This window comes from Fusarium oxysporum, chromosome I (assembly GCF_013085055.1).
Source record: "Fusarium oxysporum Fo47 chromosome I, complete sequence".
In the NCBI taxonomy this organism is placed as follows: Eukaryota; Fungi; Ascomycota; class Sordariomycetes; order Hypocreales; family Nectriaceae; genus Fusarium; species Fusarium oxysporum.
In genome coordinates, this window is record NC_072840.1 from 3986830 (window position 1) to 4012759 (window position 25930).

The 25930-nt window shown below is 50.3% G+C and overlaps 11 protein-coding genes across 11 annotated transcripts; 6 read left to right on the forward strand and 5 right to left on the reverse strand.

The window, feature by feature from the left end:
* The first annotated feature begins 314 nt into the window (after positions 1-314).
* On the forward strand, positions 315-933 carry FOBCDRAFT_212265 (uncharacterized protein). Its single transcript, XM_059609339.1, has one exon. The coding sequence runs from the start codon at positions 356-358 to the stop codon at positions 629-631; it is 276 nt and encodes a 91-aa protein (XP_059463879.1). The 5' UTR covers positions 315-355; the 3' UTR covers positions 632-933.
* A 144-nt stretch (positions 934-1077) lies between these two features.
* Positions 1078-2526, forward strand: FOBCDRAFT_314327 (thioredoxin-like protein). The gene is made up of 2 exons (XM_031182547.3): positions 1078-1908; positions 1963-2526. The coding sequence occupies exons 1-2, from the start codon at positions 1362-1364 to the stop codon at positions 2262-2264; spliced, it is 849 nt and encodes a 282-aa protein (XP_031043315.1). The 5' UTR covers positions 1078-1361; the 3' UTR covers positions 2265-2526.
* Positions 2527-2879: 353 nt separating this feature from the next.
* FOBCDRAFT_212267 (uncharacterized protein) lies at positions 2880-4135 on the forward strand. Its single transcript, XM_031182548.3, has one exon. It carries the CDS (start codon positions 3025-3027, stop codon positions 3958-3960), a length of 936 nt encoding a protein of 311 aa, XP_031043316.2. The 5' UTR covers positions 2880-3024; the 3' UTR covers positions 3961-4135.
* Positions 4136-4453: 318 nt separating this feature from the next.
* FOBCDRAFT_5995 (uncharacterized protein) lies at positions 4454-4942 on the forward strand. The gene has a single exon (XM_054702869.2). The coding sequence runs from the start codon at positions 4519-4521 to the stop codon at positions 4798-4800; it is 282 nt and encodes a 93-aa protein (XP_054558844.1). The 5' UTR covers positions 4454-4518; the 3' UTR covers positions 4801-4942.
* A 574-nt stretch (positions 4943-5516) lies between these two features.
* On the forward strand, positions 5517-6693 carry FOBCDRAFT_235617 (chaperonin 10-like protein; the record flags this gene model as incomplete). The annotated part of the gene is made up of 2 exons (XM_031182551.2): positions 5517-6446; positions 6496-6693. 2 exons carry the CDS (start codon positions 5517-5519, stop codon positions 6691-6693), a joined length of 1128 nt encoding a protein of 375 aa, XP_031043319.2.
* Positions 6496-8622, reverse strand: FOBCDRAFT_5999 (uncharacterized protein). The gene is made up of 4 exons (XM_031182550.3): positions 7383-8622; positions 7242-7329; positions 6996-7194; positions 6496-6946 (listed from the first exon to the last, which is right to left on the reverse strand). The coding sequence occupies exons 1-4, from the start codon at positions 8397-8399 to the stop codon at positions 6895-6897; spliced, it is 1356 nt and encodes a 451-aa protein (XP_031043318.2). The 5' UTR covers positions 8400-8622; the 3' UTR covers positions 6496-6894.
* A 413-nt stretch (positions 8623-9035) lies between these two features.
* Positions 9036-10238, reverse strand: FOBCDRAFT_6001 (uncharacterized protein). The gene has a single exon (XM_059612241.1). It carries the CDS (start codon positions 9767-9769, stop codon positions 9158-9160), a length of 612 nt encoding a protein of 203 aa, XP_059463880.1. The 5' UTR covers positions 9770-10238; the 3' UTR covers positions 9036-9157.
* FOBCDRAFT_212272 (uncharacterized protein) lies at positions 9485-11334 on the reverse strand. The gene is made up of 2 exons (XM_059609340.1): positions 10266-11334; positions 9485-10212 (listed from the first exon to the last, which is right to left on the reverse strand). Exons 1-2 carry the CDS (start codon positions 11146-11148, stop codon positions 9872-9874), a joined length of 1224 nt encoding a protein of 407 aa, XP_059463881.1. The 5' UTR covers positions 11149-11334; the 3' UTR covers positions 9485-9871.
* Positions 11335-19255: 7921 nt separating this feature from the next.
* On the reverse strand, positions 19256-21730 carry FOBCDRAFT_6019 (uncharacterized protein). Its single transcript, XM_059612242.1, has 3 exons — positions 21386-21730; positions 20755-21326; positions 19256-20697 (listed from the first exon to the last, which is right to left on the reverse strand). Exons 1-3 carry the CDS (start codon positions 21554-21556, stop codon positions 19581-19583), a joined length of 1860 nt encoding a protein of 619 aa, XP_059463882.1. The 5' UTR covers positions 21557-21730; the 3' UTR covers positions 19256-19580.
* A 264-nt stretch (positions 21731-21994) lies between these two features.
* On the forward strand, positions 21995-23311 carry FOBCDRAFT_6022 (Brix domain-containing protein). The gene is made up of 2 exons (XM_031182558.3): positions 21995-22073; positions 22131-23311. Exons 1-2 carry the CDS (start codon positions 22060-22062, stop codon positions 23071-23073), a joined length of 957 nt encoding a protein of 318 aa, XP_031043326.2. The 5' UTR covers positions 21995-22059; the 3' UTR covers positions 23074-23311.
* A 508-nt stretch (positions 23312-23819) lies between these two features.
* On the reverse strand, positions 23820-25628 carry FOBCDRAFT_284101 (uncharacterized protein; the record flags this gene model as incomplete). The annotated part of the gene is made up of 2 exons (XM_031182559.3): positions 23820-25396; positions 25560-25628. 2 exons carry the CDS (start codon positions 25626-25628, stop codon positions 23990-23992), a joined length of 1476 nt encoding a protein of 491 aa, XP_031043327.1. The 3' UTR covers positions 23820-23989.
* Between the last annotated feature and the right edge of the window lie 302 nt (positions 25629-25930).

Sequence of the window (25930 nt, forward strand, 5' to 3'; positions counted from 1 at the left end):
CTTTATCCTGATAAAAGGGTTCATGTGATGGAGGGAGCATAAGTTGAAGGGGCTGGCAGGACCAGAAATAGTTTCTTGTCGCAAACAGCTCTATTAGAAGATTGTCTCAGTGCGGCCCACGACCCTGCAAATTCCTTCCGAGGGGCTCCAAGACAGGACGATTCTGACCGAATGCGGTACTGAAGCATGGAATAGACTCATTGTAAGTACACTACTCGTCATATGGTCTCAATGGGAGAAGGGAGTAAGGGATCTCAAAGGACATATAAGAGCGAATAGCCCAGTAGAGTTTTCGTGATAGCAGCAAGCACATAGTCAAACCAATTCATTGCATCACTTCAGCTCACAGCACAAAATGTTGTCCTTCAAACTCTCCTTCTTCCTAGCCTTCTTCCTTTGGGCCTTCACTCTCGAGGCTGCACCAGCAATGCACCATCACCGCCATGGTAATCAACATCTTCGACACCTCCACGCAACAAGAGCAGCTCTTCTGCACCGCGCAAGATCACACTATCACCATGGAGCCCCCCAAGTTTTGTTCGAAGAGCCTCAGAAGCCTAGTCAGAGTGTGCGAGCACAGGCTGTACCTGACCAAGAGATGCACCATTCCGTGGAGCGGCTGACGGTATAAATATTCAATGGTAGGTGACAAGCCCACGATTAATATGATGCATATACTGACTTGTAGAAGAACAAAGTTTCGCAATAATCGGGTGGAAGTAATGAGAGGAAATCAGAAGCTGGCTCTTCTGATATTGGCATGTTGGACGGAGTTTGTTTAATATTGGATGGCCATATGGGCGTTGGTGAGATACTTGAACCAAACATGGTTTATTATCTTATATGTTACTTTCAAATACTGTAACTCTTTGATTTCCCACAGTTTATAAAATTCATAAGATATTACTGCTCAAATTCTAGGTTTACCAAGCGTAGAAAATGAAATGCTGTCCATCTGTAGCACAGTCCATGATGACACACACTGTCTTATCCCCATGAGGCGCCCTGATTGGCCACAGACACCAAAACCCTCCGCTGGAATTGGAGAGCTCTCTCCCTTACCTCAGGTTCTAATCTGGAGAATCTGTCCCTGGGAGTCGACTCTCGTATCCCGTTCCTCTTCATTTCCGTTTCCATTCCCATTTTCCCACCGTCATCTTCGGCTCAACACCCCAGCCGACCGATATTTCTCTCACTGTCCTTCTCGTCTTTTTCGACGCTCCTTAATCATCGCTATCCGAGACAATCCTGCTGCTCCTCCATCAACTCCAATCGCTCGTCGCGCGACGCTCAAGAGCTCTTGACCAGAGCTCGCTCCCTAGCGCATCCACCCCTGGTCCCGAGATCATCATCCCGCCGAGATGCCTTCTCCACGCCGAGTACGCCTACTAATCCTGGCGACGATTGGCACATTCATCTTTATCCTCTTCTACACCTCAGGATTCGACTCGCATCACGATGCAGAGACCTACACAGGCCAGGAGTTCATCAAGAAGACCCAAAATGCCATGAGCGCAAACGAACCCCCGGCGCCTATCGTCGACTTTGCAACTGGAGAGAAGGCTGGACAGCCTCACGCTGATAAGGATGGAGACGGTGATATCGACGCAGACGACCAGAAGCTAGCTGCTCAGATGCAGGAGCGTCTCAAGGCTGCCGAGGCCGAGGCGAAGGGCAAGGCGAACGAGAAGGGAGGTCTGCGACCTGATCCTCCCAAGAAGGTTGTGGGAGTTGGAAGTTCTGCGGAAGGTCAGGATAAGGATAAAATCGTCAAGCCTGTTGGCGGAGTGTCTGGCGATATTCCAGCTCCTGCTGCCGCGGCCGAGAAGAAACCCGAGACAGAGACGAGGAGCAAGGAAGCAATTGCGGCTCGCGAAGAGCTTGACTCTATCCTCAAGAAATCGCCCGGTAGGTCTCCAAGAGCAAACACTAGAGGAACCATAATCACTAATTGTCATCCAGTCATCATCTTCTCAAAGACGTACTGCCCCTTCTCGAAGCGAGCCAAGAGCCTTCTGATCGAAAAATACTCCATCACACCCGAGCCCTATGTCGTTGAACTCGATATCCATCCCCAAGGCCAAGCCCTGCAAGACCAACTACTCGAGACAACCGGCCGAAGGACCGTACCCAATATTATGGTCAACGGTGTGAGCCTGGGAGGTGCCGACGACATCACCGAGATGGACCAGGCAGGCAAGCTCGTCGGCAAGATTGTCGACCTCGGAAACAAGCGAGTCGAGGTTCTGGAACGAACCAAGTAGACTGCGCGCGCACACTTTTTTTTCTCTCCTTTATGACCTCTTTAATCTTCACGGGGCACTTGTACAAGGATTTACTGCTGGGTTTTGGGTAAGAAGGGACTGTCATTTTGGGCCTTTGGCAGCATGATTGGAGTCTGGGCGTCTGGGAATTCCTTTTGTCACTGTGTAATGGTGTCATGAAAGGAGCACTAGGGAAGATACTCTTCGACCAACAATGATGTACACAACTACACAGCTAATGAATGAGATATATATACCTCTATATCCAGCCTTTCCCTTATTTGCGCGCCATTCCTCTACTTCATGTATCGAGTAACGGCATTCCAGCCTGATCCTAAAAGTACAAAACCTTATCGGATTGAGGTGGTGACTTGCTTCGTTGGTGTAATCTCATTAGCGCCATGAATACGGAGTCAAACAGGATTGACACTAACATCCCAAGTAGGCAGGTCTTGTAAGCCAACCCAACCAAGCTTGGCCATTTCCTACCGAGGCATGATTTTGGCATAACTTTAACCAACATAACATATGAAGTTACATCTTGGTCGCATGCACTAAAGCGAAGCCATGGCATCATGACTCGCAGCCCAGTTCATCATGTGAGGTTGATTCCATCTCTGATACCACTACATCATCGGTTTTGAAGCTTCTATATGTTGCATAAAGTTCGTATGACAACCCGCATCATTTCCACCTTCCTTGAGTCTTGTTGTTTTGCATCTAGAATGGTCCCTCGATATAAACAACATCTGAATTCGCAATGGAGTTCGCAGACACTATGACCAGAATACTCGCGGTCCCGGAATTGCTGGAACTCATCCTCTTACACCTTGACATGAAGACACTTCTTGTGTCTGCATCGCGGGTATGTCGTCACTGGGCTGCGATAATAGGAGAATCTCCCAGAATACAGCAAGCGCTGTTCTTCCAACCCGTGTCTTCGGCAGGGGCCCGAAGACCGCAGAGTTTCACACTCAATCCGCTGCTGGTTGAAAAGTTTGGACGATGCTTCTTCGATATCGATCGCAAGTACACGTACCTTCGAAGAGCAGACTCGTTCCTTCGCTTACCTTGGGCTCCCGAAGGTGCGATTAAAGCACAAGGGGAAGCAAGAAGCTTATCTATGCTGGAGAAGACGGAGCGGCTTGAGAACTTCACAATGGGCACTTCCAGTTGGCGACGGATGCTTGTATCTCAACCACCGCCTCCGACTATGGGATATCTGAAATCAGAGGGCTTTAACATGTGGTTCCGCAATGTTCGCACTGCTCTTATCAAGCCAAAATCCTCACAGGGCCTCTGCATGGGTCAGCTATACGACATGGTTCACAGCACAACATGCCAACCGGAGAACTACTCTATGTGGTACCGGATCAGCTGGGGTGATGCGCGAGAGACGCATCAGACCCAACTTTGCCGGGAACAGTGCGAGCTGCTCTTCGGCGCGACTAATCTCGTGGTTGAGTTCTACAGTATGGATGGAGGGGATTGGGACTGCGGACCGTGGAACATAGACTGTGTGAGAGAAGTGTTTACGTGTGCCGATAGTTGTGGTGGTAGAGTTGAGAAAGGGGAGGAGGAGGCTAATTTGGAGGAGTTTGAGACCTTGGGTTTGGATGTGCTTACATCGATTTGGTGGCATAATGAGGAGGATGATTCAGCTGTAGATGTCGATGCGAAGGGTTATGGGGTATAGCCAGTGGCCTCAGCGAATGGCTCAGAGAGTTTGACGTGTGAGTGATAGGGAGGGGTTACATTGGGTTGTCTAGACTGTCTGAACAGCAACTAACCGTGAGGAAAGGGAGATGTCTCTGGAACGTCGCATTGTATTCGAATTAGAATATATATGAGACCGTTATGATATGAAGAGAGATTTGATAAAGATTAATGATGTATTACTATGTCTTTTATTGTATCAGAGCGACAATACCATAGTAATTCCTCGAGATAAGTGGAACTGATTAAGGTTAATGAAAGTGGGTTCACCCTACAGTAGCGCGGGGTCAGTAACACTACCACCAAAGATCTAGACCCTGAAAGGCAGACAAGGCAAGAGGCAGACAGATAAAGTCGGGGAAGAGGAGAGGAGGAGATAGGATAGGACAGGACGGGACAGTACCTACCTTCCTATCCCTTGCCTCCCATATATAAAGCTTCAGCCTCACCCCCGCCATTTTAGCTCTCTATCAATTTAATATCACTCATACAAATAAAAGCGTCTCCTTCTTTTCAAAGTCAATTCGTCTGTCGCAAAATGGACACCACAAGCGACGCTGCCTCTGTCCTCTCAGGCTCAACCGTCTTCTCCAAAGAAGCCCAGGACCATGTCTCACCGACAAAAGCCGACACGGAGATGTCTACAAACGAAGCCGCAAAGCACCGCAAGAGTATGCGACAGCGAGTTCGCAATGTCGTAGCCGACCTCGGACGTCCTCCGACTGCGAGAGATGATGCCAAGAGCGGAAATGTCACGCAAAAGCATGTGGATGTTGGGCCTGCGGCCGGGACGGTCCTCATGGGCTCTGCCACCGTCTAATGCAAAACCATCGAATATTTGAGGCTGGGAATTTAATGGGATGTATGGAATGGATCAACGTTTTGGATGGCTGGATCAGATACCTTTTACTGTACGAGTTATGGCGTTGGAAATGAGTTAAATTGGATTTCAAGTATTGACCACCGTTTAACGGGGCCATTTATTGGCGATGGCATGATTGACAAACTAAAGCAGCATGGAATCCTGATATTGAATCACGCCTTATCACTACTATCTTCCATTCAGCTCGATTTTGACCATTTATTACTGCATCATTGATTAAATACTTTCCTCTGTAAGACTTCATCTTACATCAGCATATCCACCTCAGCCTTGAAACTCAAACCCATTATTGTTGAGTCCCATCTTGCACGCGTGGGGCCCATGAACTCTACCCTGCCTTGCCGCTTGCTTGCATCTATTCACAAGGTCGCCTTGTTTTGAATACGAAACATTGTGCGTGTTTCCTTACATATGTAGAAACTTCGGTGGGGCTCATTTAGGCGTTCCACGGAGTTCAAGCTGACAAATATCTACGTTTTAATAATACGACTATATATGCATTACGCATTACGCATTATCAGGAGATGAGATCGCGAGTAAAGTAAAGAACAGTGAAGTATATATAACTCTATAGAATTGCTATGTCTGCAGAGTGACATCGTTCTACTCATCATCATCAAGCCATTCATCACCTACACCAAACCAAGCCCGTCATGTCTTCTATCCCCTCAACTCAGCAAGCCATAGTCCTCCCTGCAAAACGCACCCCGTTCGCCTTTCAGACGGTCCCCGTGTATCCTCCCGCCCCTGGTGAAGTCCTAGTTCGTGTTGCCTGGACCTCTTCAACTCCTCTCGACCTTCATCGTGCCGATGGCGGTCTACTCATCTCCGAGTACCCGCAGCAAATGGGCAGTGGAGGCGCCGCTGGAAAAGTCGTGGCTGTTGGCGATGGCGGTGACCTCAAGGGGCTGAATGTCGGAGACCGTGTCGTTTCCTTTGCTTTCCATGGTGGAAAGGAGGCAAACCATCAGGAATACATCACAATCCCTGCATATCTTGCTTCCAAAATCCCAGACAACATTTCTTACCAAGAAGCGGTGACAGTCTCCGTGAATCTCGTGACTGTCTTTCACACTGCCACTGCGGATCTCAAGCTGGAGCTTCCATGGCCTGTCCCGGAAGGTTACACGCCCAAGCAAGCTGATGACCCTATCCTTATCTGGGGTGCCTCGAGCAGCGTCGGCATCTATGCCGTTCAGGTCTTCAGGCACTGGGGCTTCAAGAACATCATCGCTGTCGCAAGTGAAAAACAACATGAGTACCTTCGCAGCATTGGCGCAACCGAGACTTTTGACTATCGAAAGCAGGATGTTGTCGATAAGATTCTCCACTTCACCAGTAACAGAACAGAGCCCAAACTGCCTTATATCATCGACTGCATTGGTTCTCTAGAGGGCACTCTAAAGCCTCTGTCCAAGATTGCTCAACGCGGCAGCACTGTGGCCGTTATGCTCCCTGTTATTCTCAAAGATGCCACACTTGAAGAAGAGCCTGAGTATGAGATGGACGTCTCCAGGGTGTTGGTCGGGCAATGGGCCGATGGTGTTGAAGTTCGCGGTGTGCGAACACATTTCTACCTCTCCGTAAGCCACTCTTAGTCACCTGAAGCGACCAAAGACTAACATAAACTAGAATAAGTTTCTCAAAGAAAAGGCCCAACCAGAGATGGTACCAAAGCTACTCAGAGACGGCGTCATTACCCCCAATAAGTATCGTGTTGTGGAAGGTTCATCGGCTGTTGAGAGGGCCCAAAAGGCATTGGATATTCTGAGAAATAAGGAAGTCAGTGGCGAGAGGCTGGTCTGGAGGATCACTGAAGATGAGGTCTGAATAAGCGTCAAACACCTGTCGATATAGCATTATTGCAGTAGCATTTGGTTGTCACTTGTGTGTTTCTGAATAGTTACCAGCTCAACAATTTGTTTGTAAATCAACCTGATCCATGATATCGTGGACAACTTGGTGAATACCAGCACCCTGACGCCTAACTACCATTACAAAACAAATGAGACATCCGTTACTTGCGCAGAATCAACACGCAGCACCCATCATGAACTGATCGATAGCTTCTGGGCCCATTTGTCTGTTTCATGTTAGATATAATAACAAACTCGACAGATGGAGTCACTTACGCAGTAAGCATTAGCTTCGTAAACTCATCAACATCCTCAGGCTGAGCATGCAACCAGACACCCTTGAAGTCGAGGTTCCGCACCGGGTATTGTGGTTTGGTCTGCCACGCACGGTAGAAGGCCATTGATGAATCGGCTTCCCAGAGGTATCTTGATGCAGTGAACTGAAAGGTTGGACTCTCCATGATACCGCAGGGTGCTGCGAAAGTGTTAGATATGAGTACAGGTAAAGAGAACAAGACATACGCTCAAGGGACTTGAGTATGCTTGTCATGCACACAAAAGCAAATGACATGACGGTAGTTCGGCGTATACTCTCGGCGAGCAGCCAACTCTATCTCAACGTCAGCAAGAATCCTCCATGGCACAGTTCTTTGATCATCTTACCTCCCAGCTCGGTGGAGGTGGACCTTTCATCGTTGTAGCACCAGGTTCATCCCCCACTGACAACTCCTCTTCCACCTCCTTGAGAGCAAACATCCACGCCATAAACTGCGACAGCTCGCGCTCGCTCGTTGCCCTCAGAGTAACGTCACCATCAAACATACGGATAGAGTCCAGAACAACCAGCGCTTGCACCCGCGCCAGCTTCTCCGCCGGCGTCGAGGCCCGCTCACCCTCGCGATGGATCTCCTTGGCCATGTCAGTGATGAGCTTGTACACCCAACCTTTGTTCTCGGGAGTTCGCGCTGAATAGGCTGACGCCGCTGAGAAGGCTGCTAGCATGGTCTTTGGGAGGTTGGAGCCGTAGAGACGGGGGTGGATGAAGGGCAGCCGGCGAGTCCGAGCGAAGTCACGGTAGAGGTTGGTGATGATCTCTACAGTGTATCCCACGCGGGTACGAGGGTCGTACACGTCCAGCGGGTTGAAGTCGGCCAGGCAGGCATCTGCTCTATCTAGAACAGCCACATCGCGGATGACGACAGGCCCTGCTGGCACGGGTGGTATACTGAGCTTGTTGTTGCCATAGTCTCCCATGTTCCATAGCTCGGAACCGAGAGATGTATCGTTGGCCATGAGATGGTCGATGATGGAGAAGTCAAGGGGAGAATCGAGCTCTATCGACGATGTGGTGACTCTGTCGAGGCTATCGGGCGTGGTGTTGCTGGTGCTGGCACTCGAGTCTGCTCCCAAGTTGTTGATATCAAAGCCCATATCAAAATCAGGGACTTCGTTCAGATTATCAGTAGCGCCAAGACCGGCACACAGATCGTCGTCGTGAAAGTTGGCCCCTGGCGGCAATCTCTGATATACACAGTCGAGGCCCTTTGCCGCACAGCGAGTACAGCGGGGAGTCTTCTTGTCGCACTTGCGCTTCCCTCTCACGCAGGCGTTGCAGCTCTTCTGTCTCGAAGCAGCTGAACGGTCCATCTTGCGCGCAGCCAGCGACCCGAGTGAGTCCATGATATATGTACAAGTGAGATAGAACGAGTGAGTGGATGGATGAGAGTAGAGGCGAGTGAGAGTGAGAATGATAGAAGAGGAGAGGCGGAAAAAAGGATCCCAAGAATGTCGACGGACTTGACGTCGGAGAAGGAATAGGCCTACCAGAGTGAAATATAATCAAGAGAATGGAGTAAGAGGAACCCCTGATGCATCCTCTTTGCGGACTTTGTCTGGTGTAAGCCGTAAGCATTAGCACTGTTTTCTTTAGTCAATCGTCAATGGTTACTGCTCGTCTCTCAGACCGAATCGGGGACTTTCTCTCTTGGGCGGGGCTTCCGCAAACTCCGCAAGTCCGCAACCCCCAACTCCGCCCGGGCTCGGGCTGCCCCGTATATCCCGTATCCCTGGCTCCGGTCTGAAGGTAAACAGTCCAACTGTGAGCTGCCCAGTGCTCATGGATCATCTTGTCTTTATCTTATCATATCACATTGTTTCATCAGATCACGTCATGCCAGTGGTATCCGTAGTACTCTATATAATACGGATACTCAGATCTAGGTATGCCCACTGCTTTCCAACATGACATGGCAAATAACCGGCAGAGCATGTTCATTCATCTCACAATTCGCATAATATTATCAATCACAAGCACGATTTGGTGAAGATGAATATCTTGTTCTCGCATTTTACCATCAATCCCCCGATACACCGAGACCATACGATACGCTCACAACCACGCCACTGCACAGAAGAGAACAAAACGTCTTCCAACTGTATCACCTCCACGACATGTTTGTTCCACAGCACAGACCCTTCCTATCCGCTTCGCCTCCTTTCAAATGGGTATATACGCCCTGAAACACTATCGCGCCATCTCCATATTTTCCATGACGTCTTTGTCCTTCCGAGCCCAAAAACCGAGGAAATCCTTTGCAACCAACCCCATTGCACCTATTCCTTATCCTTGTCCCTGCCTTGCCTTGCCTTGCCTGATCATCCGCACCTAACCGTACCATACCATTAAGTGGCCTATATGTCCCAAACCTAAACAAACTCCTAACAGCCACCTCATTAGTCGAGCGTGGTGCATGTTTAAATAAAAGAAGAAGAAGAAGAAGAAGAAGAAAAGAAAGAAAAAAAAAGACAGAATGAGATAAAGACCTAGTACTGAACAAGAAATTGACAAAGAGTGACAGTTCACGGTCCGTTTGCCGTACTGGTACACTGGGCGGCAGCGTTGCCGAAAAAGACAAAACAAAACAGAAGCAGCTAAGCAAATCTAATGCCACGGCGCCCTTGTGTTGTGGCTCAGAGCATCGCTGGTGACCCAGCGATAGTAGTCGAGTCCAGCCTTGTGCTCTCCCGGTGTCATAACTTTTCGCCGTCATTCATTCATTAATCGAGTTCCAACAGGTTTAAGATGGTGGACGTTTTTGGGGGCAAGTATTCCCCGCTGAGCCTCATTTCCCGGAACATTCGATTGGTCCCGTCTAATGATAGCCATTTGTACGAGGACTGTCGTACTGAACACCCGTCATAGAGTCCGGTCCATTTGGAATACTGTTACGGAGCGACCTGAGGGGTGGCAGTTCTGGTCGGTTCGGGTTAGGGTAGGGGTCTGCCTGATAAGTCCCGGCCTGTGGTGCTGGTGTTGCTGCTGAAGATAATGGAGGGCGTGAAGAGGAAGAGTTGAGCTCTGAACGAAGCTGTTGGTTTTCCATTCGTAGCGCATGGACATCTCGGCGAAGCATCTCGTTCTCGGCCGTGTTGGACTTGTAGTGATCTTGTAATGCTCGAATGATATCTTGCTGCTTCTGATGCTCTGCAATGGCTGTCGAATTTCACGTCAGTCGAGATCTAGCCCCTTTCTCGTAACTTACTGACCTTTAGTTAGAATTTCCCACTTGGAGGCTTTGGAACCTCGTTCCTGAGGCATGAGATCTCTAAGCTGATCAAAGAGCTCCTTCATCTCCGTTCGTCTTTTCCGTTCAGCAAGCTTGTGGCTGACTCTCAATTCGGGTGTTCGACTATATGGTTGCGAGCCCGTTGAACCATTCCCTTCTTCGGCCTGGAGGTCACTCAATTGCTTATGCTGCATAGAGTGATGGTGAACAGGCGGAAAGTCGGATGCGTTGGACATGCGAGAGTACTCGGACTCGTTCAGTCTCATCTGACCAGGAGGTAGGCGAGACTCTGTTGTGAATTGGCTACTCGCGATAGACTCGGTGATACTGCTACGCCGCGAGTCGGTGTACGTGGGGGCGCCACCGACTCGCTGAATCTCTTCTTCGGGAAACGCCCATGCTTGACCTTTGGTGGGCTCTGCAGCGCGCGCGATGTGTCCGGTGGCAGGACCAGTGATGGCCGGTGCAGTTTTGACCGTCTTGCCCTCAGGGTTTCGCTCCGCACTGGGTTGGTAGCCGTTTGAGATGCGATGGACTGATAAATGATGAGGGTTCCGCTGATTATGGAGGGTGTTTTGTATCGAGGTAGTTGAGTGATTGTGAGATGCATAAGGAGAGCCTCCCAGGCGCAAATCGCCAAAGTTCTGGTTGATGCGGCTGTCAACACTCTCCCTTCTCATTGCTGCCATACCAGGCGCCAAGGTGTCGCCCATCGTAGGGCCAGGGTTGGGACCGAGACCGTTGGACTCGATCGACGTGGGTCGGTCGCGGCGTGCATCGAGACTGCTGGGAGTACTGGGGGATACCATTGCGGCAACGCTCATGTTGGTAGTCGATGGCGAGACAAGTCCGTTGGGAATCATGTTGGAGGCAATCGGAGAGGGTGTCTTCTCGTGCGACGAGGATTGATAGCCGGAGCCGCTTGGGCTAAGACCATTCACGTTGAAGGATGCGGCGGATGTGTCTAGGTAAATCAGGTTAGCAATGGAGCCGAGGCATTGGCACAAACAGTAATGAGCAGCGTACGCTTACTGGAGGCGTCTGCGTTGGAGTAGAAGCCCGAGTCTCGCATGTGAGGCGGGCCGTTAACGATTGAAACAGGTGCGTTGTCGTTATTGAGAATGTTATTAAGTCCAACCGGTTTGGGAGGGGGTAGACGCGGCTGGTTGTGGACGTCCATATCTGTCTAGAGGTCGAGTTGATATCGAGGGTATCGGTCGAGTCGCAGCCAAAGCGAATCGGTTACAGTGAGCCCGACGAGTCCCCGTTAATGGGAGCCCGGTTAGCAGAGGGCAACGGTGACGGCAATATGATTGTGCTCGATTGTTTGCGTTCAAGGCGAGGCCAGGGTAGCGAGCAGCAGGCGAGAGGCGTCAGTACGACGAGCCAAGGTGGAGATTGCAACTCAAAGTCGGCGGGCCAGGACAGACAGGCAGACAGACAGGACAGCAGAGACGCGACAATGCGATCCAAAGCCAAATTCTATAGTGGGCGGGCGTGTCAGAGCATGAGCCCTGAAGGAGGGTTTAGAAAGGGACCGTCGCCTTGGACAAGATAAAGATGTGATGTGATTGAGAACAAGAACGTAACGTAACCCTGATTTGTAAAAGGTGAAGAGAGAAGAGGTGGAAATGGAATTGAAGAGGGAAAAGTGCACACGAGAACGAGATGACCCTGGTGAAGGCGAGTGAGTGACGGTCCGGGGGGGATGGATGGACAGTGGAGGGCACTGCAGGTGAGGGAAGGGAAGGTGAGGAACGCCTAGCTAGTTCCCCGGTAGGTACCTGGGCTATAGAAGGAACCTAGGGCATGTGCATACCTATAGCACTGCACAGATAGTACCCGACAGGAGAGAAGAGGAATTGAGTGAGATGGATGGGGGGGGACAGGAGGCTACCTAGGTAGCGTTGGTAAGGAGCCCTATGACAAAAAAGAAACGAGAGAAACGATACCAGATGGTTTCTCGGATGAAAAATGCAGGTGGATTACTAGACCTGAAAGATCAGATCCATCAATCAATCAACCGGACACCAGGAACATCAAAATGACCTGAGAGCAAGCCTCATTTCCCCTAGCACAAATGGTAGTCTCCATGTCTCGAAACCTCTAAGGGAAAAAAATCATCTGGCGTCGTACGCTGAAATGGTTGGGTCCCCAGCACATGCATGTTCAGCACTGTATCCACCTTCACTGTCCATACAGTAAGGTACCAACTCAAGCTCAAGTAACAGAGAATGGGATGCATGTGGACGGCAGCTTTGAAGCAGGGGACCGGGCAGCGAGACCTCCCTCCAGCTCTTGGGCGGGTCTAAGCAACGAGCCCATGGCAGGCTGGCTAGAATTTACAAGGGCCTCACAGTGGCCGTCCCGCTGGCTTCAGCACCTCACTTCTGAACTCCACGCTCCCCATTGCAAAACACGGCATTCATGTACCCATCTCATCCCTGTGTAGACTTGCAGCGCGTACAGTACTCGCTCTTGCCGTACTGCGAAACCTTTGCCGTTGCCAGGGATCTGGCTTCCCACCGACAAAGCTTGTGAACCATTGGGTTCAACAGACAATTTTGAAGCAGGCGAAGAAGCATTCAGAGTCTTCTTTCGACCCAAAACGAGATTTATCACTATATTGGCGCATCTCAAGTAGTCTTCAACCTCCTTCGAAACAGTTGTACAAACAAGAATGGCACTCTCGTGGTTGAGGCACATGTTGGTGATAGAAACAAAATCTACCCGAAAGGCTCGTTACTCTCCCACCGCGTCCTCCCATGTGTTCGAGTACGATACATCCAACGGAAGGCGGCGCTGTCGGGGGAGTGCTGTAAGAGTTTGTTAGAGGCGCACCTTGAGCGGCTTAGAGGCGACGGTGTCAGAAGCCACTCTTCACCCCTGGAATCCCTTTTCTTCATTCCCCTCTGGATCCCTCAAAACCTTGTTTCTGCCATTGTCCGAAAGTCAAGTCGTGGAGGGTGGTGCGGGGAGCTTTTAGCTTGGGGGATCGGGGCGGCGGAACTGGAAATGGACGCCATGTGGTTGCTCAGTCTAACCGGTCTGATTCTACTCACAACCCCTTTAAGGCACAGCATCCAGTCTTGATGAACGTAAGGCGCCATCCGGAGATTCAGGCCACGGAGGGTTGCGACGACAGCACGGCTGGACGGGTTGGTGACTGCGAATACCTCAGATCGAGGGTCAAACATTTTGACAGAAAGTACCGACTTAGACTAGGGTCAAATTGTTTTGAACTCAACGTGGATCTAGATCTGGATCTGGCAAGCCATATTTGCCTTCTCGGCTTCAACCCAACCAACACACATGGCTCGCACTGGTCCAGACAAGCATTTCCAGCCATTGAATAATCCAGCCAGGGAAACGCAGTGGCTGCAGCATTGTCATGATCTCAAATTTGATATGAATCTGGATGAACTTGTTCCAGGCAATACGTATCGGCACCCTATGTGCTGATTACGTTGCGGGATGCAGTCATCCACATGCCAACTCTTGCCCAACTGCCGCCAGAGACTCGGGACTGCACTGTACATATCCGGCCATACTGTACTTCCGACGGGAACCCATTCCTGCTAGTGGTCAACCACGTATAACAAGGATCAACTCCATGAAGTAAATCCATGATAGGTAAGAGTGATAAGCATGCAGACAGAATTAACGAGGCTCATCGAAGCCCTTGTTGCTCGTTGCGACCAGCAACTCCTCAATCGCGTCTTAGACAGATAGAAGGGCTGATATCGCACCCAGTTGACCTTGTGGACGACAAAGGAGCTAGCGCCCTGTCCAAGTGAATACTGTCCACGGACAGTATTATTGTGTGCAGCAATTGGATCTCGTTGCGGATGATTTTCCGGGGTGTCCTGTGTGATACTGCGAATATGAGATGCTCACCAAGGGATAGGCAGGACTGCAAGCCTTGTAAATGTGGCTTGCACCAAGGCCGGGGCACCTCGTGCGCCGTTCACTAGCGTATCCATGACCCCATCAGACGGCATGGTTCTCGAGGTCCATGCCGCGGTACAAGGATATGCTCACGGCCCACGTCCTTGAACTTGCACAGGACTGGCTCATCGCCATCTGTAGGCCCCTCCATCGCTCGCCTCGCCCCCAAAGTTTAAACCCCCCCTATGTTTGATGAGCATGGAGTGGAGCAACTAAGCACCCCAGTACCACATGCGCGATCTTCCGCAGCCACGTGAGGGTCATCTCTCAGAAAGCAGATCGACTGGTCCACCAGTCGGTCTTGGCCCAATATTGCGAGAAATAGTGCACATGGGCATGATGTATTTTTGCTTTATCCCCTCGTAAGCGCAGTCGTGCCGCGCAGCAAATAGGGCTACGTACCGCCCCAAGTTTGCGAGATGCCATGTGGCAGATCAGAGGACCTTGGGAATGTCATATTGGACCATGGACCCGGCCGAGATAGTTGGTTCACCCTGATATCTTCCTGGCTGATCTTTCCTAGAATGGTAAGCAAAGAGCATACGCACAGAACTTATCATACCCAAAATTTCATAAGCGTTACCACCATGAAACAATCGGGTATAATTGTGCACTGTAAGCCTTCGTCAATCATTGCTGCTTGTGTCTAGCAACGTTTGCAGAGAGAACGCTGCTGTTCCCTAATACACTCCACGCACGTGTCGGGGCGCGTCCAAGAGATCTAGCCGCCCTGGTGACTAGCCGGTACGATTTCGGGGCGCTGATCTCGACGAGCTAGGCGGGCCAATCGACAAGGGTGTTTCTAAAGCGACACTGCATGATGGGCTGGTCCTATAAAGAGCGCTCGTGAATATCCTCGTGTCTGGTGCAAATATTGATGTAGAGTCACGCCGAGGTAGTTGATGCGAACAAGAAAGCGTATGAGAGAACTTTTGTTTCTAATAACTACCTACTAATGTTGTTACGGAAGTTGCAAGGATGCATACAACTGTTTCGTACACCGAATACCTATTACCTTAGGTAGGTGCGGGATCGGTATTCCTTTTGACTCAGAAGATGCGACAGCGATGTAGGAACATAAGGTACCTATGAACAAAGTATGACACTTGCATTGTATGCCATATTTGGAGTTTCTTGACCATCCAATCCTGTCCCCTTTTGTTGTAGTTCCATCTATCAACTCCATCCTCAACTTGAACAATGAGATAATATTAATTACTTTTCTCACTCAAATATTGCTTTGGCCTTCCTTACGCTATCGCTTCAGCTCATGCACCTTGCCGCTTTATCATGACCTTCCGTGGGACACGCTTTTGGTCTGAGTCGCTGCGAAACACAGAGAAATTGCTTTTTTACACAACTCATATCATGCGACGTCCCAAACAACAAGTCGGAATCGGTCTCTTGCTTCGCTTACAGACTGTTGATTACGGATACTATACTCGGACTATCAGATATAACCCCCGAAGTCAATGGTGAACCTGGTATGTTCTGCAACGCGGCAACGCAAGTCCTACCACTGAGAATGTTGAACTATGGCGCCCCTTGTCTATTTAAGACAAATTTACCCCCGCAGTCCGAGGCCAGCGCGAGCCATGGTCATCAAGCGAGTGCCCAAAATCTCTTGGTGTGGTTTTAACGCCAGATCCGACTCTAAGGGCCCAAGCACCCAGCAGCTACGTTCGGGGACATTCTCCTGGGGATCCTTATTATCGTCCTTTCGACGAGTAAGCCAAAAGCTGTCGATCTCTACTTTGGGGTTTCCAGCCGACTCATGGTTGCGAAACTGTAGCTGAAAATTATTTCTACTATGCGTCCCACAGCAACCCCTGTTACGAGTCAATTCCCCTGATTGGATGGATAGTAAGCCATGATTGGTGAGTCTGGCTCCCATGTCAGGGTATCTATACAACGTTTCATGGAGATCCGAAATTTTATTATCCAGCCACTGACATCTGTCGATACTGCGGCAGCATGGGTTGCTCAAAAACATCAACGCGGGCCTGATGGCTTATCCGTGCTTGGCAAACTTCAGCTTTTGCTAGTTGTTCAGTCATTGGGCTTCAAATCCCCTATACATGTTCAACATGGCCTGCACATATTCAACATCGACTAAGATACCGCGCTCGACTTTCGGCGCCATGGTGAGAAGCCTTGATTAACACACCACGGTAAGTGCCGGCTCGGTGATTAATATATTTGCCAAACCACGATTGTTTGCCTTGACAACAGTGGTACGGCCATGCATTATCACGCCGACTCGCTTGCTTAGTTACACACTGCGTCACTGATGAACCAGATCAAAGTGATACCCGTGGAAGACCATGCAACCAGTCCCTCTTTCACACAATTTTTCATCACACGTCCCACTCCCCTCATATCAGCCCTGTGCAATGGTATGGCGCAGTGCAACAGGCGAATCACCGCTTTGCTTCATCTGGGCTAGTTACGGAAGACTCGAGATATTGAGCCCCTTCAGCTCTGAGTTTAGAGCAATTATCGTCAGATGAAGGGTCCCTCCAATCTCTCTGGGTTGTAGTACCAAAACGCCTGGATTCATCCATAGCGGGGAGTCGGCCTTCGTGCTAAAGCCTCTTTTTGTCGAAGCGATATACCCTTGCTCCTTGTCAATGAACACTCGCATTGGCTCTTCTCAGATGCTTGTGGGTTCACAGGCTGTCTCTGGACCCAGCCGTCTGGTAAAGCCTAGGCACTTCACGAAAACAGACGAAGTGAACAAAGTTTGGAACTATCGATAGTGGATATTTTGCAGTACAGTATCCTTAGAGGCCATCGTTCAATCTTGCTCACCATCATTGCTGGGGTTGTAACTGGTGAGGACCAGATCTGCCCTCAATCAATTAATACTTGATGACGATGCTGTTGGGCACTATTAGAAAATAACCCTCGATCTAGTGAATGGCGGCAGGAAACGACAGCCACGGACCGACAAGATAGCATTTCTCCACTGGCACGGATCCAGCAAGACCATGTCGCAGAACGAAGTTTACTTCAGATCTTAGCTAGACCACAGTCTCAATCAATATCCTGTCTGACGGACAATCCGAGTTTAATTAACACATGCCGCTGAGACACAGATAAGCGGTCAGCTGCAACAATAAGTGCTCACACAAGTATTGGCGAAGTGCTTAGGGAACATGGAAGCATATTAGCTGCTACTTCGCATATCAATGACAGTGCCACAGCTGCATCCCTTTCTCAAATTCCTGTTCCACACTGAAGTTGGTAAACCACCCATGTTTGGGAGTTCAAATTCTTGCTGTCGACTACCCTGCTACCAGAGGATAAGTGAGGCAATGTACAATACATAGTCGCACCCCAGGGCACGTCAGTCCGCAATGAACTCACTTTAGTATCGTCACTTCTGCACCTCGATCAAGCATGTTGGCGCTTGGATCGAATCTGGGGCCCCTAGACTAAGTGACTAGTTCAACGCCCTCCGTTTCTCAATACCCGATGATGGGAGCCCCGTGGATGGCCCGTCATAAGGTCCAGGTCCAAAAGTGCCATCTCAAGAAAGGTCGGGCAAAGGATAGGTTTGTTGGCTAGCAGGAGACTTGTTACGCAGCGGAATCTCCAGACAGCCGTGTGCCACCGTCAGCCTTGCTTGTTTGGGCCGACATTCAACAACTTGAATAACTCGCTTCATGGCCGCCTTTGAGACCGTGAAGGATGTGTTGCTTCTGGAGGTCCTGGCGACGAGGGGTTGTCAAGGACAATGTAGGGAGGACCAAAGCTTTCTGCAGGATCTGGCCGGTGTCTTGGCTACCCTCAGTCAAGATAACATGCATCGCATGGCATCACTATTTTGACAGGTCTGTCTCCCAAAGCACCCATCCCATCGACACATAACCTGATTTGAGCAAGACTTTGCGTGTTGCATCTCTTGTCGTTCGTCACATAGATGTCTTGCTCAGCCCAATCAAGTCAGTCAAGTGCCTGAGACCTGTCTCATACTTTTTGCTTTTGCCAGCAACATGGTCCAGTCATTGCCCCAGCGCGCTTCTCCCCTTGCGTATTCAAGCCCCGATTCTGTTGGATGACCTTTCTAGCCTCTTACATCTCAAATATTTCTCCACCTCGGAGAAGAAGCTCAATGTCTGATATCCAGCTGCCGCCGTGGGCTCTATAGCGGCTGCATGGGTTACGTCTCGTTCTGGCGAGACATGCATCAGCCTTCATGAAAGTGCATTTGGCCTGTAATAACAGACGGCACGGAGTTGGCTTCCTATTGATCTGAAGATACCCGACAGATCGTTCTTCCCGGAAAGCTACTTGACCTCTACACTACCCTCGGCAACAGGACCAATGGCAACAAAGACAAGACTAAATCAACGGAGATGAGAGAGAGTTGGGTGGGAATACCGAGGAAATAATAACGATATGTCACTCTCATGCTCACCAAGGCGCATGGCTCAGATCACCACCGCCCATGCCTAACTTGTTAGTAAAGCACTCAATAGAATGACTCGAGATGTGTGGCCATTCGGCTAGACATAGACCGATGGACCACGGGGCCATCGAAGCCGCGCCGACCAGTTCTGGATGTCATTAGCCTTCAATCCATAAGTTAATGATCTGGCTGTCCTAACATTGCCATCGTGCGAGTCATCTGGTGTAACACTAAAACGCCTGGTTGAATCGCCAGTGGGAAGGGTAAAATAAGTTTTGACCTTTCCAACATTTGTTCATCATTGCATTGAAAGTAGATATTTTCAGACTGGTCTAGACTTCAAGGTTCAACTCTATTAGTGTCTTTGCTTCTCGATATCGTGGTTTCACCTTGAACTGTGCAAAATGTGTCACAAGCTCCAATTTTGACTAACCTGCACATAAAGATAGCTTGCTAGATGTTCAAGCGTGCCAGCTCATGCATCGAGAGCGCTTCGGATGATTGGCAAAGTCTTATGAGGGCATATCTCCAAGATTAGAGCTAATAATGGAAGAAGTCCTTCATCTTAGTCGACACAACCACTTGCGGCAGTGACCACTTTTCCACAGCAGAGATAAAAATGGGTTCTTAGCGTCAATTGATGCATAGATGCAATGTATATGGTTAGCCTGGCGTAACTATTCGTAGACATTGATGCATGATAAATGAGCGTAGAAGTGGTTAGACACTATATGATATCGTTGCTCCAGGGACGACATCACTGCGATGCAAATTCTTCCAGAGCCATGCATGTCTCTCATATATAACATCCAAGCTAGGGCCAAAATCATTTCCCACAGCAAACGCACTATTGCTGAGCCCTCTCCGAACTTCCTTGAGGCAGACCGCTTCTTCATGTAAGTCAACTCATTCAAAAATAAAACACGTGAAGCCCTAAAACTCAAATTCAGGTCTGAACACATCCGGATCGACACCGGCAACGGTCTTCTCCGCCAAATCCCGGCGACCCATCTGTGTAAAGACACGCCGGAGGGTATCGTATAGGGTGCTGCTCCGGTTTTGCGCCGACATGCGGTCGAGTGTCTCATCGACGCCGGAGGCATTATCGCCCAGAATCTCGTACGCCTTGCTCCGGCCGGACTTTTCAATGGCCTTGTGCATCTCCAGAGCGGCTAGGAAGTGACAGGCAGCCTCGTGGTGGCAGTGAATGTTGATGCAGCTGACACCTAGGTTGTAGCGGGCTCGTACAAAGTTGGGAGCCATAGCAAGGGCCTCCTGGTATGCCGCAATGGCTTCTTCGGAGCGTCCACTATTGGCAAGAGTTGCACCGAGGCGGTTCCAGAGGAGATGAAGCTGCTCCTGTTGGTTGGATGTACCAACCTCTGATGAGTGGAGGGCAGACTGGAAGCAGTCCACTGCTTTATCATAATCCTCTGCGCCATAAAAGAGCACTCCAAGGCCTACTTGTACATCGGGATCCATATGCTCACCGTCAGGGCTCAGCTGGGCCGCCTTGATAAACAGATTTGTCACCTTGTCATGAAGCTGCTGCCGGTCTGTGAAACCCATCTCTGCAGGGGGGTGTAGATCTTTGGGGTCGAGAATGTTAGGATACTTAACGGACAACCACCTCTCAAGAGTTCGATATGCTGTGCTGTCATATCCTTCATTGGTGTATGATACGGCCAGGCCCATCAAGGCCGCCAAGTTGTTGGGGTCGAGTTTCAGCGCTTGCTCGAGAGCCCTGATGGCTGCTGTCTCTTTCTCATTCTGTGCCTGGGCTGTTCCTAGGTAAACCCACGCCTCGGTATGATTGGGATTCTGCTGAACAGCAGATTCGAAGGCCAGCGCGGCCAAGGACAGGTTTCCGCCTTCTCTCATGATGCGCACACCCTCCTCGAAAGCGTTCTTTTCGTCGCGAAAGAAGTTGTCTTGTTCGAATAGGTAGGTTTCGACGGCCGGGTCCCCGAGGCGGCCCCAGTCGCCCATACCCTCGAAATCGGGCATCATGTTGTTGCTCCATTCGGTATCGAATTGGTCAAAGTCTTGTCTAGAAGCAGCCGTCTCAGCTTGTATTCCTCTCCATATAGATTCGAAGTCACCCAACTCATTAGTTTCGGCCGTTAAGCCTTTGTCCATTTCGTTAAGCTCCTGCTCTGCGGCATTTGCCTCCTCTTGTTCCTTAGCCTTATCACTATCTTGCAGCTCCATCGAGGCGAACTGCTCCTCCCACTTGTGGTCGTCGAGCTCCACGAGGCGGCCCTTGCCCTTGACATCCTGCTGTTGTGGTTGGTGCATGGGCTGTTGGTTCTGGTACATAGGCTGGAACATGGGAGTGTAGCCCATCGGTCGGTTCATCATGCCGCCCATCATGGGTCTTTGTTGGTTCATCTGGCTAGGAACGTTGCTTTGCATCGGACTCGCTCTCGCGGAAGAACCTTGTGTGTTAAGCTGCTGAAAACGGGCAAATTCGTCAGCGTTAAAGTGCGATTGCGTAGCAGGTGGCGCCTGGAAAGCTGATTCCATCGCTGGCTGGCCATTGAAGTCGTGCGCCCATGTTGGTGATGCCGAGTTGGCTCGCATATGGGACTGGGCTGGGCCGAGAGGGCCCATCTGGCCCGGCTGCATGGGGAATTCTTGCTGGAGGCTTGGGCCTTGATTAAGGAAGCCGTTCATCATCTACAGCATCAAGATTGGTGTATTAGTAATAGCTTCAACGGCCTTGTATGGCGGCGCACCTCATCCTGGGGCGCATTGGCGCTCTGGCTTCGAAATCCATTGAGCTGTCCTCCAGGTCCTCGACCAACTAGACGGTCTTGCTGGAGTGTTCTGTCATTCTGAGTATGCTTATGAAGCTGGCTGAGGGGGTTCGCAGATGTCGAACATTCAGCGCCACCCATAAACGACATGACGGCTAACGTTCAGTAGGATAGGTCTTAAGTGATCGGGTATGTCGGTAAGCAAAAAGAAATGATGGGAGTTTCGAGTCGATGATGAGTTTGCGCTTTATTGATATGACAAGATATGATGAGTTGTAGTTTACAGTTCAGATGGAAGAGGGTTGAACTCCTACTATGAGCTAGCGAAACCCGAAGTGATGCCCGCGCTATGGCGGGGAAAATACCGAGGCTCCGCCGTCTTCTTACCTTTAGCGGCAGTACTTACCGAATGTGAAGAGAACTGTGCCGCACGTGACTGCGGGGTGGCCCAAAGTCAGCGAGCAGGGGTCTCACCGAGCTCAGAAGGCAAAAGGGGGCCATTACTTTCGGTGAACGGTGAGTAGCGTGTAGGCTTTATCGATAAGAACATTTTTTTTCCTCGTTCCTATTCTACCAAGGTTGCAAGCCAACCTCCCACCTTGAAGCCTCACCACCGATCTTTTCAAGGACATCTATTATTCCCAATTTACAAGATGCTCAGACAAGTGTATGTCAAGCCGACTCTCAACCACAACTATTGCCCCATAAACTAACAATCATGAAGTAAACCTCGCAATGCGCGCTCAAAGCGAGCCCTCGAGAAGCGCGAACCAAAGGCAAACGAGAATCCCAAGACGTGCCTCTTCCTCCGCGGAACAACATGCTCTCAGATCATCCAGGATGCCCTCAACGACCTTCATCAGATGCGCCAACCTCTCGCTAAGAAGTTCACCAAGAAGAACGCCATCCATCCCTTTGACGACGCCGCCTCGCTCGAGTTTTTCTCCGAAAAGAACGACGCCAGTCTCCTCGTTTTTGGTAGCAGCCAGAAGAAGCGTCCCCATACCTTGACTTTTGTTCGCACTTTCGGTTATAAGGTCCTTGACATGCTTGAGCTCTACCTCGACCCGGAGAGCTTCCGTTCTATTGCTCAGTTCAAGACTAAGAAATTCGCCATTGGTCTGCGGCCTATGATCCTGTTCGCTGGTACTGCTTTTGAGAGCCCTGTCAGCAACGAGTTCACCCTTGCGAAGAGCATGCTCCTTGATTTCTTCAAGGGCGAGCCCAGTGACAAGATTGACGTCGAGGGTCTTCAGTACATCATCTCCATTAGCGCAGAGGATAGCACTGGCGACGGTGATGTTAAGCCCGCCATCCACTTGCGAGTCTACACCATCAGTACCAAGCGATCCGGTCAGCGTCTTCCCCGTGTTGAGGTTGAGGAGATCGGTCCTCGCATGGATTTCCGTGTCGGCCGAGTCAGGGAGCCCGATGAGTCGATGCTCAAGGAGGCCATGAAGAAGCCTCGCGGCACCGAGGAGCGCACCAAGAAGAACATCACAACCGACTCTATGGGTGACAAGATTGGCCGCGTGCATCTGGGCAAGCAGGATCTCAGCGAGCTGCAGCTCCGCAAGATGAAGGGTCTGAAGCGAAGTCGAAAGGATGCCGAAGATGCGGTGGATGTCGTTGAAGAGGAGGAGTCCAAGAGGATAAAGCAATGGTAGATGTGCGGCATTGCATGCTCGGAGTTGGGCGTCTAGGAAAAGGTCTTGTAAAGGCTATGTCAATAATTGATTTACTGGGTTCCATCCCTAAGTATGACAGGCCCTGTCGTATGTCTAATTGAGGTTTCTGATATTGATGTCATTTATCTGGGCATGGTGATCCCGATGCTGTCATCTCTGCTTTGAAAGTCAGCCATAGTGTCTAAATACAACTGCTTGAAGCAAGGCTAGCGCTCCTTATATGTTCCAATTATTACAAGTATCGCTCGCTGAACGATATCATATGCATGACTACATTCAAAGCCCCGAACCGCATTTCTCTATTGTAATGACATTATATACTAATTAAATCGAGATCAAAGTGGAAGGCTCCCCTTTCCAGCGATGACCTGGACACTTGTGCTGGGTATACAATATGGAGCAATGAAACCATAAGCCCAAGCTTCGCTTGGGCTTGTTCGATCTAATTGTACTGTTTCCCGTGCCTGGCTGAACCTTTCAACTCGTAAGTCGTGATCAATGATAGGCTTGCCATTGTGCTGATCAACACAATGGCCAAGTCCTGTGGGTGCCTGGCAAAGAATCTCGAACATTAAGCTTTTCCCTCGTCGATAGATTATCGCGCCGCGAATGTAATCGGACTGTAAGGTGCCATGTGATCTCTTACACAAGTGATCATTGGGACCATCTCGTCTCGATACGTCTTGATATAATCACCGGTTCCGATTGTGAGGAAATGGTCGTGAATCATCAAGTGGAGTGATGCTGGCCGTCCTCTTCTGTCGACTGTAGATGGAAAGCATTTCTTGCTGACCAGCGACATGCTGAAGCTGGTTACCAACAAGATATTGAAAAGGCCGCGAGACCAGCTCTAAGCCCTAGGGCCATCATGGCTGTGCATGGCTGCCACGACCCTTCAGTCAGGTGAGTCAGGAACTATGAGATCCTCGTCTGCAATGGGAATAGGAGGCTGTGCATGCTGGTGCAACATCTCAGCAAATATCTCAATGTGCTGTGTCATGGAGCCAACAGTCTGTTGCTCTGGTGCTTGCTCTTCGAGCTCCGTGCCCCAGATGTCTTGTGGTATAGAGCTGCCGTCCAACAAAGCGATCCTTATTGGCCACTCAAGGTGCCGCCACCACTTAGATCCGGGCTCGAATAAGCTGACCAGGCCCATGACCTCTCGGCGAGCCACATCTTGCAACCACCATACATTATCCATTCGCTTCAGCAATGCAAAGAAGCAAGCAAGGATGGCGAGAGCACGGGGACGTCTTGCATCAACAAGATCAACGTAGCGCTTCGAAACAGTAGCAGGGAATGTGAGCGCGGCAGCTGCGTGATAGTTTTTATGCGCCCAGTTAAGCACGCTTACGGCATGTGAGTAAGCCTGAGTGGTCGTTGAAAGCAAACGAGGATCTTCGTTCATCAATTCATCGTTTAGCCCTTCTAGCATATGGCCGAAGAATGAGTCAGGCGAGCGCGGGTTGAGGTTCAGCTGGAAACCAGGTTGTGAATCAATGACAACTTTGACGATGTCGCTGTGATGGATCCATTGCCACGAGTTTGCGACCACGGTCTTGACGCCCTGAAAAGCATGGAACCAGGAGAGCGGGGGTACATATCGACTCGTTGAATCCCCAGGGGCAGAATCCCCGTCGTCCTTGACAAAGATGCGAGAGGCACTGGCTTGGAAAGCAATTAGCGTCGCTGTGAGGAACAGAGCCTCCGCATTGTCGGGTGTAATGCCGGAGCCTAGCGACGCCCCGAATGCAGAAAGAGAGGAGGCCGAGTAAGCATGTGAAGCGCGCACCAATGCTTTGTCATTCGGAGACATTGAGCGTAGATGGAGGGCTGCGACAGACAAGATGGCGTCGGCGAGGTACGTCTTGCCATTGCCAGAGAAGGCCATCTGTGGGACGGCACGCTGCCAGATATCCTCAGCGGCAGGCGAGTTGGTCAGGAGCGTCTTGGAGGTGACATTGGTGTAGTGATGCATCAAACGCAGCTCGAGCATTCGTTCGCCATGGTCTATGGTGTTGGTGGACGAGCTTATCGAAGGTTGCGAGTAGACGGAAGTGGGAGGGGAAGGGTTTGGTCGCGGCGCTCTTGCTGGACTTGAAGGGGCACGTGGGCGTGGTAGCGGCGTTCTTGGAGCAGAATTGAAGTTGACAGTCGGCGCAGGCGAGGGAGTAGGTGCGCCGATACTCTCAGTACTGGTATTAGTTGATATGGCAAGTTCTTCGAGAACATCGGGGTTGCTGAAATCGCAAGGAACGCCGTGCTTGGCACAATTACCACATCGTGGGTGAACCTCGTCGCACTACAACCAATGGGAATTTCGAGTCAGTCCAGGCGTCCAAAAAGACCAACAGTCGGGGGTGGGGGGCCATTCAAGCCAACGCGAAGAATGTCTATGTTTGAACGACAAGCGTGCAATATGGTGCGATGCGTTGAGGCATAAGCAGAGGATCGATAAGACCTACTTTTATCTTCCTATTCTTACACCTCCGACAACCCGCCCGAGACTTTTTGTGAGAGCGTCGAGGAGGCATGATGGATTGAGAAAGGGGCGAAAGGAGGAAGAGATATGTATTTTTTTCACGTGTCGTCTGTCAACAAGTTCCTTGAGAATGTATGGAGAGGACCCTGAAATGTGAGTACAATCGCAGCATGGCCGCAGAGGCAGAGGGCCTCTAAACGGTTGGCTTTGAGTAAAGGAGAAGCAACAGTAGAGAGCAGAGAAGGAAGAGAGATTATAAGGAAGAGAATTCCATGACGCGTGTTGAAGAACGAAGAGAGGCGAAATCGTGGTTGAGCACGAAACGGTAAAGTTTTCGAACTTGGGGGCAGAAGC

Bases quoted from the DNA above. Each gene is read 5' to 3' on its own strand.
- FOBCDRAFT_212265 (XM_059609339.1), top strand. From the start codon at position 356: ATGTTGTCCTTCAAACTCTCCTTCTTCCTAGCCTTCTTCCTTTGGGCC.
- FOBCDRAFT_314327 (XM_031182547.3), top strand. From the start codon at position 1,362: ATGCCTTCTCCACGCCGAGTACGCCTACTAATCCTGGCGACGATTGGC. The intron at 1,909-1,962 runs GTAGGTCTCCAA...ATTGTCATCCAG, and splicing joins TATCCTCAAGAAATCGCCCG to TCATCATCTTCTCAAAGACG.
- FOBCDRAFT_212267 (XM_031182548.3), top strand. From the start codon at position 3,025: ATGGAGTTCGCAGACACTATGACCAGAATACTCGCGGTCCCGGAATTG.
- FOBCDRAFT_5995 (XM_054702869.2), top strand. From the start codon at position 4,519: ATGGACACCACAAGCGACGCTGCCTCTGTCCTCTCAGGCTCAACCGTC.
- FOBCDRAFT_5999 (XM_031182550.3), bottom strand. From the start codon at position 8,399: ATGGACTCACTCGGGTCGCTGGCTGCGCGCAAGATGGACCGTTCAGCT. The intron at 7,195-7,241 runs GTATGTCTTGTT...ACACTTTCGCAG, and splicing joins CATACTCAAGTCCCTTGAGC to CACCCTGCGGTATCATGGAG. The intron at 6,947-6,995 runs GTAAGTGACTCC...AACATGAAACAG, and splicing joins ACGAAGCTAATGCTTACTGC to ACAAATGGGCCCAGAAGCTA.
- FOBCDRAFT_6001 (XM_059612241.1), bottom strand. From the start codon at position 9,769: ATGACGGCGAAAAGTTATGACACCGGGAGAGCACAAGGCTGGACTCGA.
- FOBCDRAFT_212272 (XM_059609340.1), bottom strand. From the start codon at position 11,148: ATGATTCCCAACGGACTTGTCTCGCCATCGACTACCAACATGAGCGTT. The intron at 10,213-10,265 runs GTCAGTAAGTTA...GAAATTCGACAG, and splicing joins GTGGGAAATTCTAACTAAAG to CCATTGCAGAGCATCAGAAG.
- FOBCDRAFT_6019 (XM_059612242.1), bottom strand. From the start codon at position 21,556: ATGTCGTTTATGGGTGGCGCTGAATGTTCGACATCTGCGAACCCCCTC. The intron at 21,327-21,385 runs GTGCGCCGCCAT...TTGATGCTGTAG, and splicing joins CCAATGCGCCCCAGGATGAG to ATGATGAACGGCTTCCTTAA. The intron at 20,698-20,754 runs GTTGGGTGACTT...GGCTGCTTCTAG, and splicing joins TTAACGGCCGAAACTAATGA to ACAAGACTTTGACCAATTCG.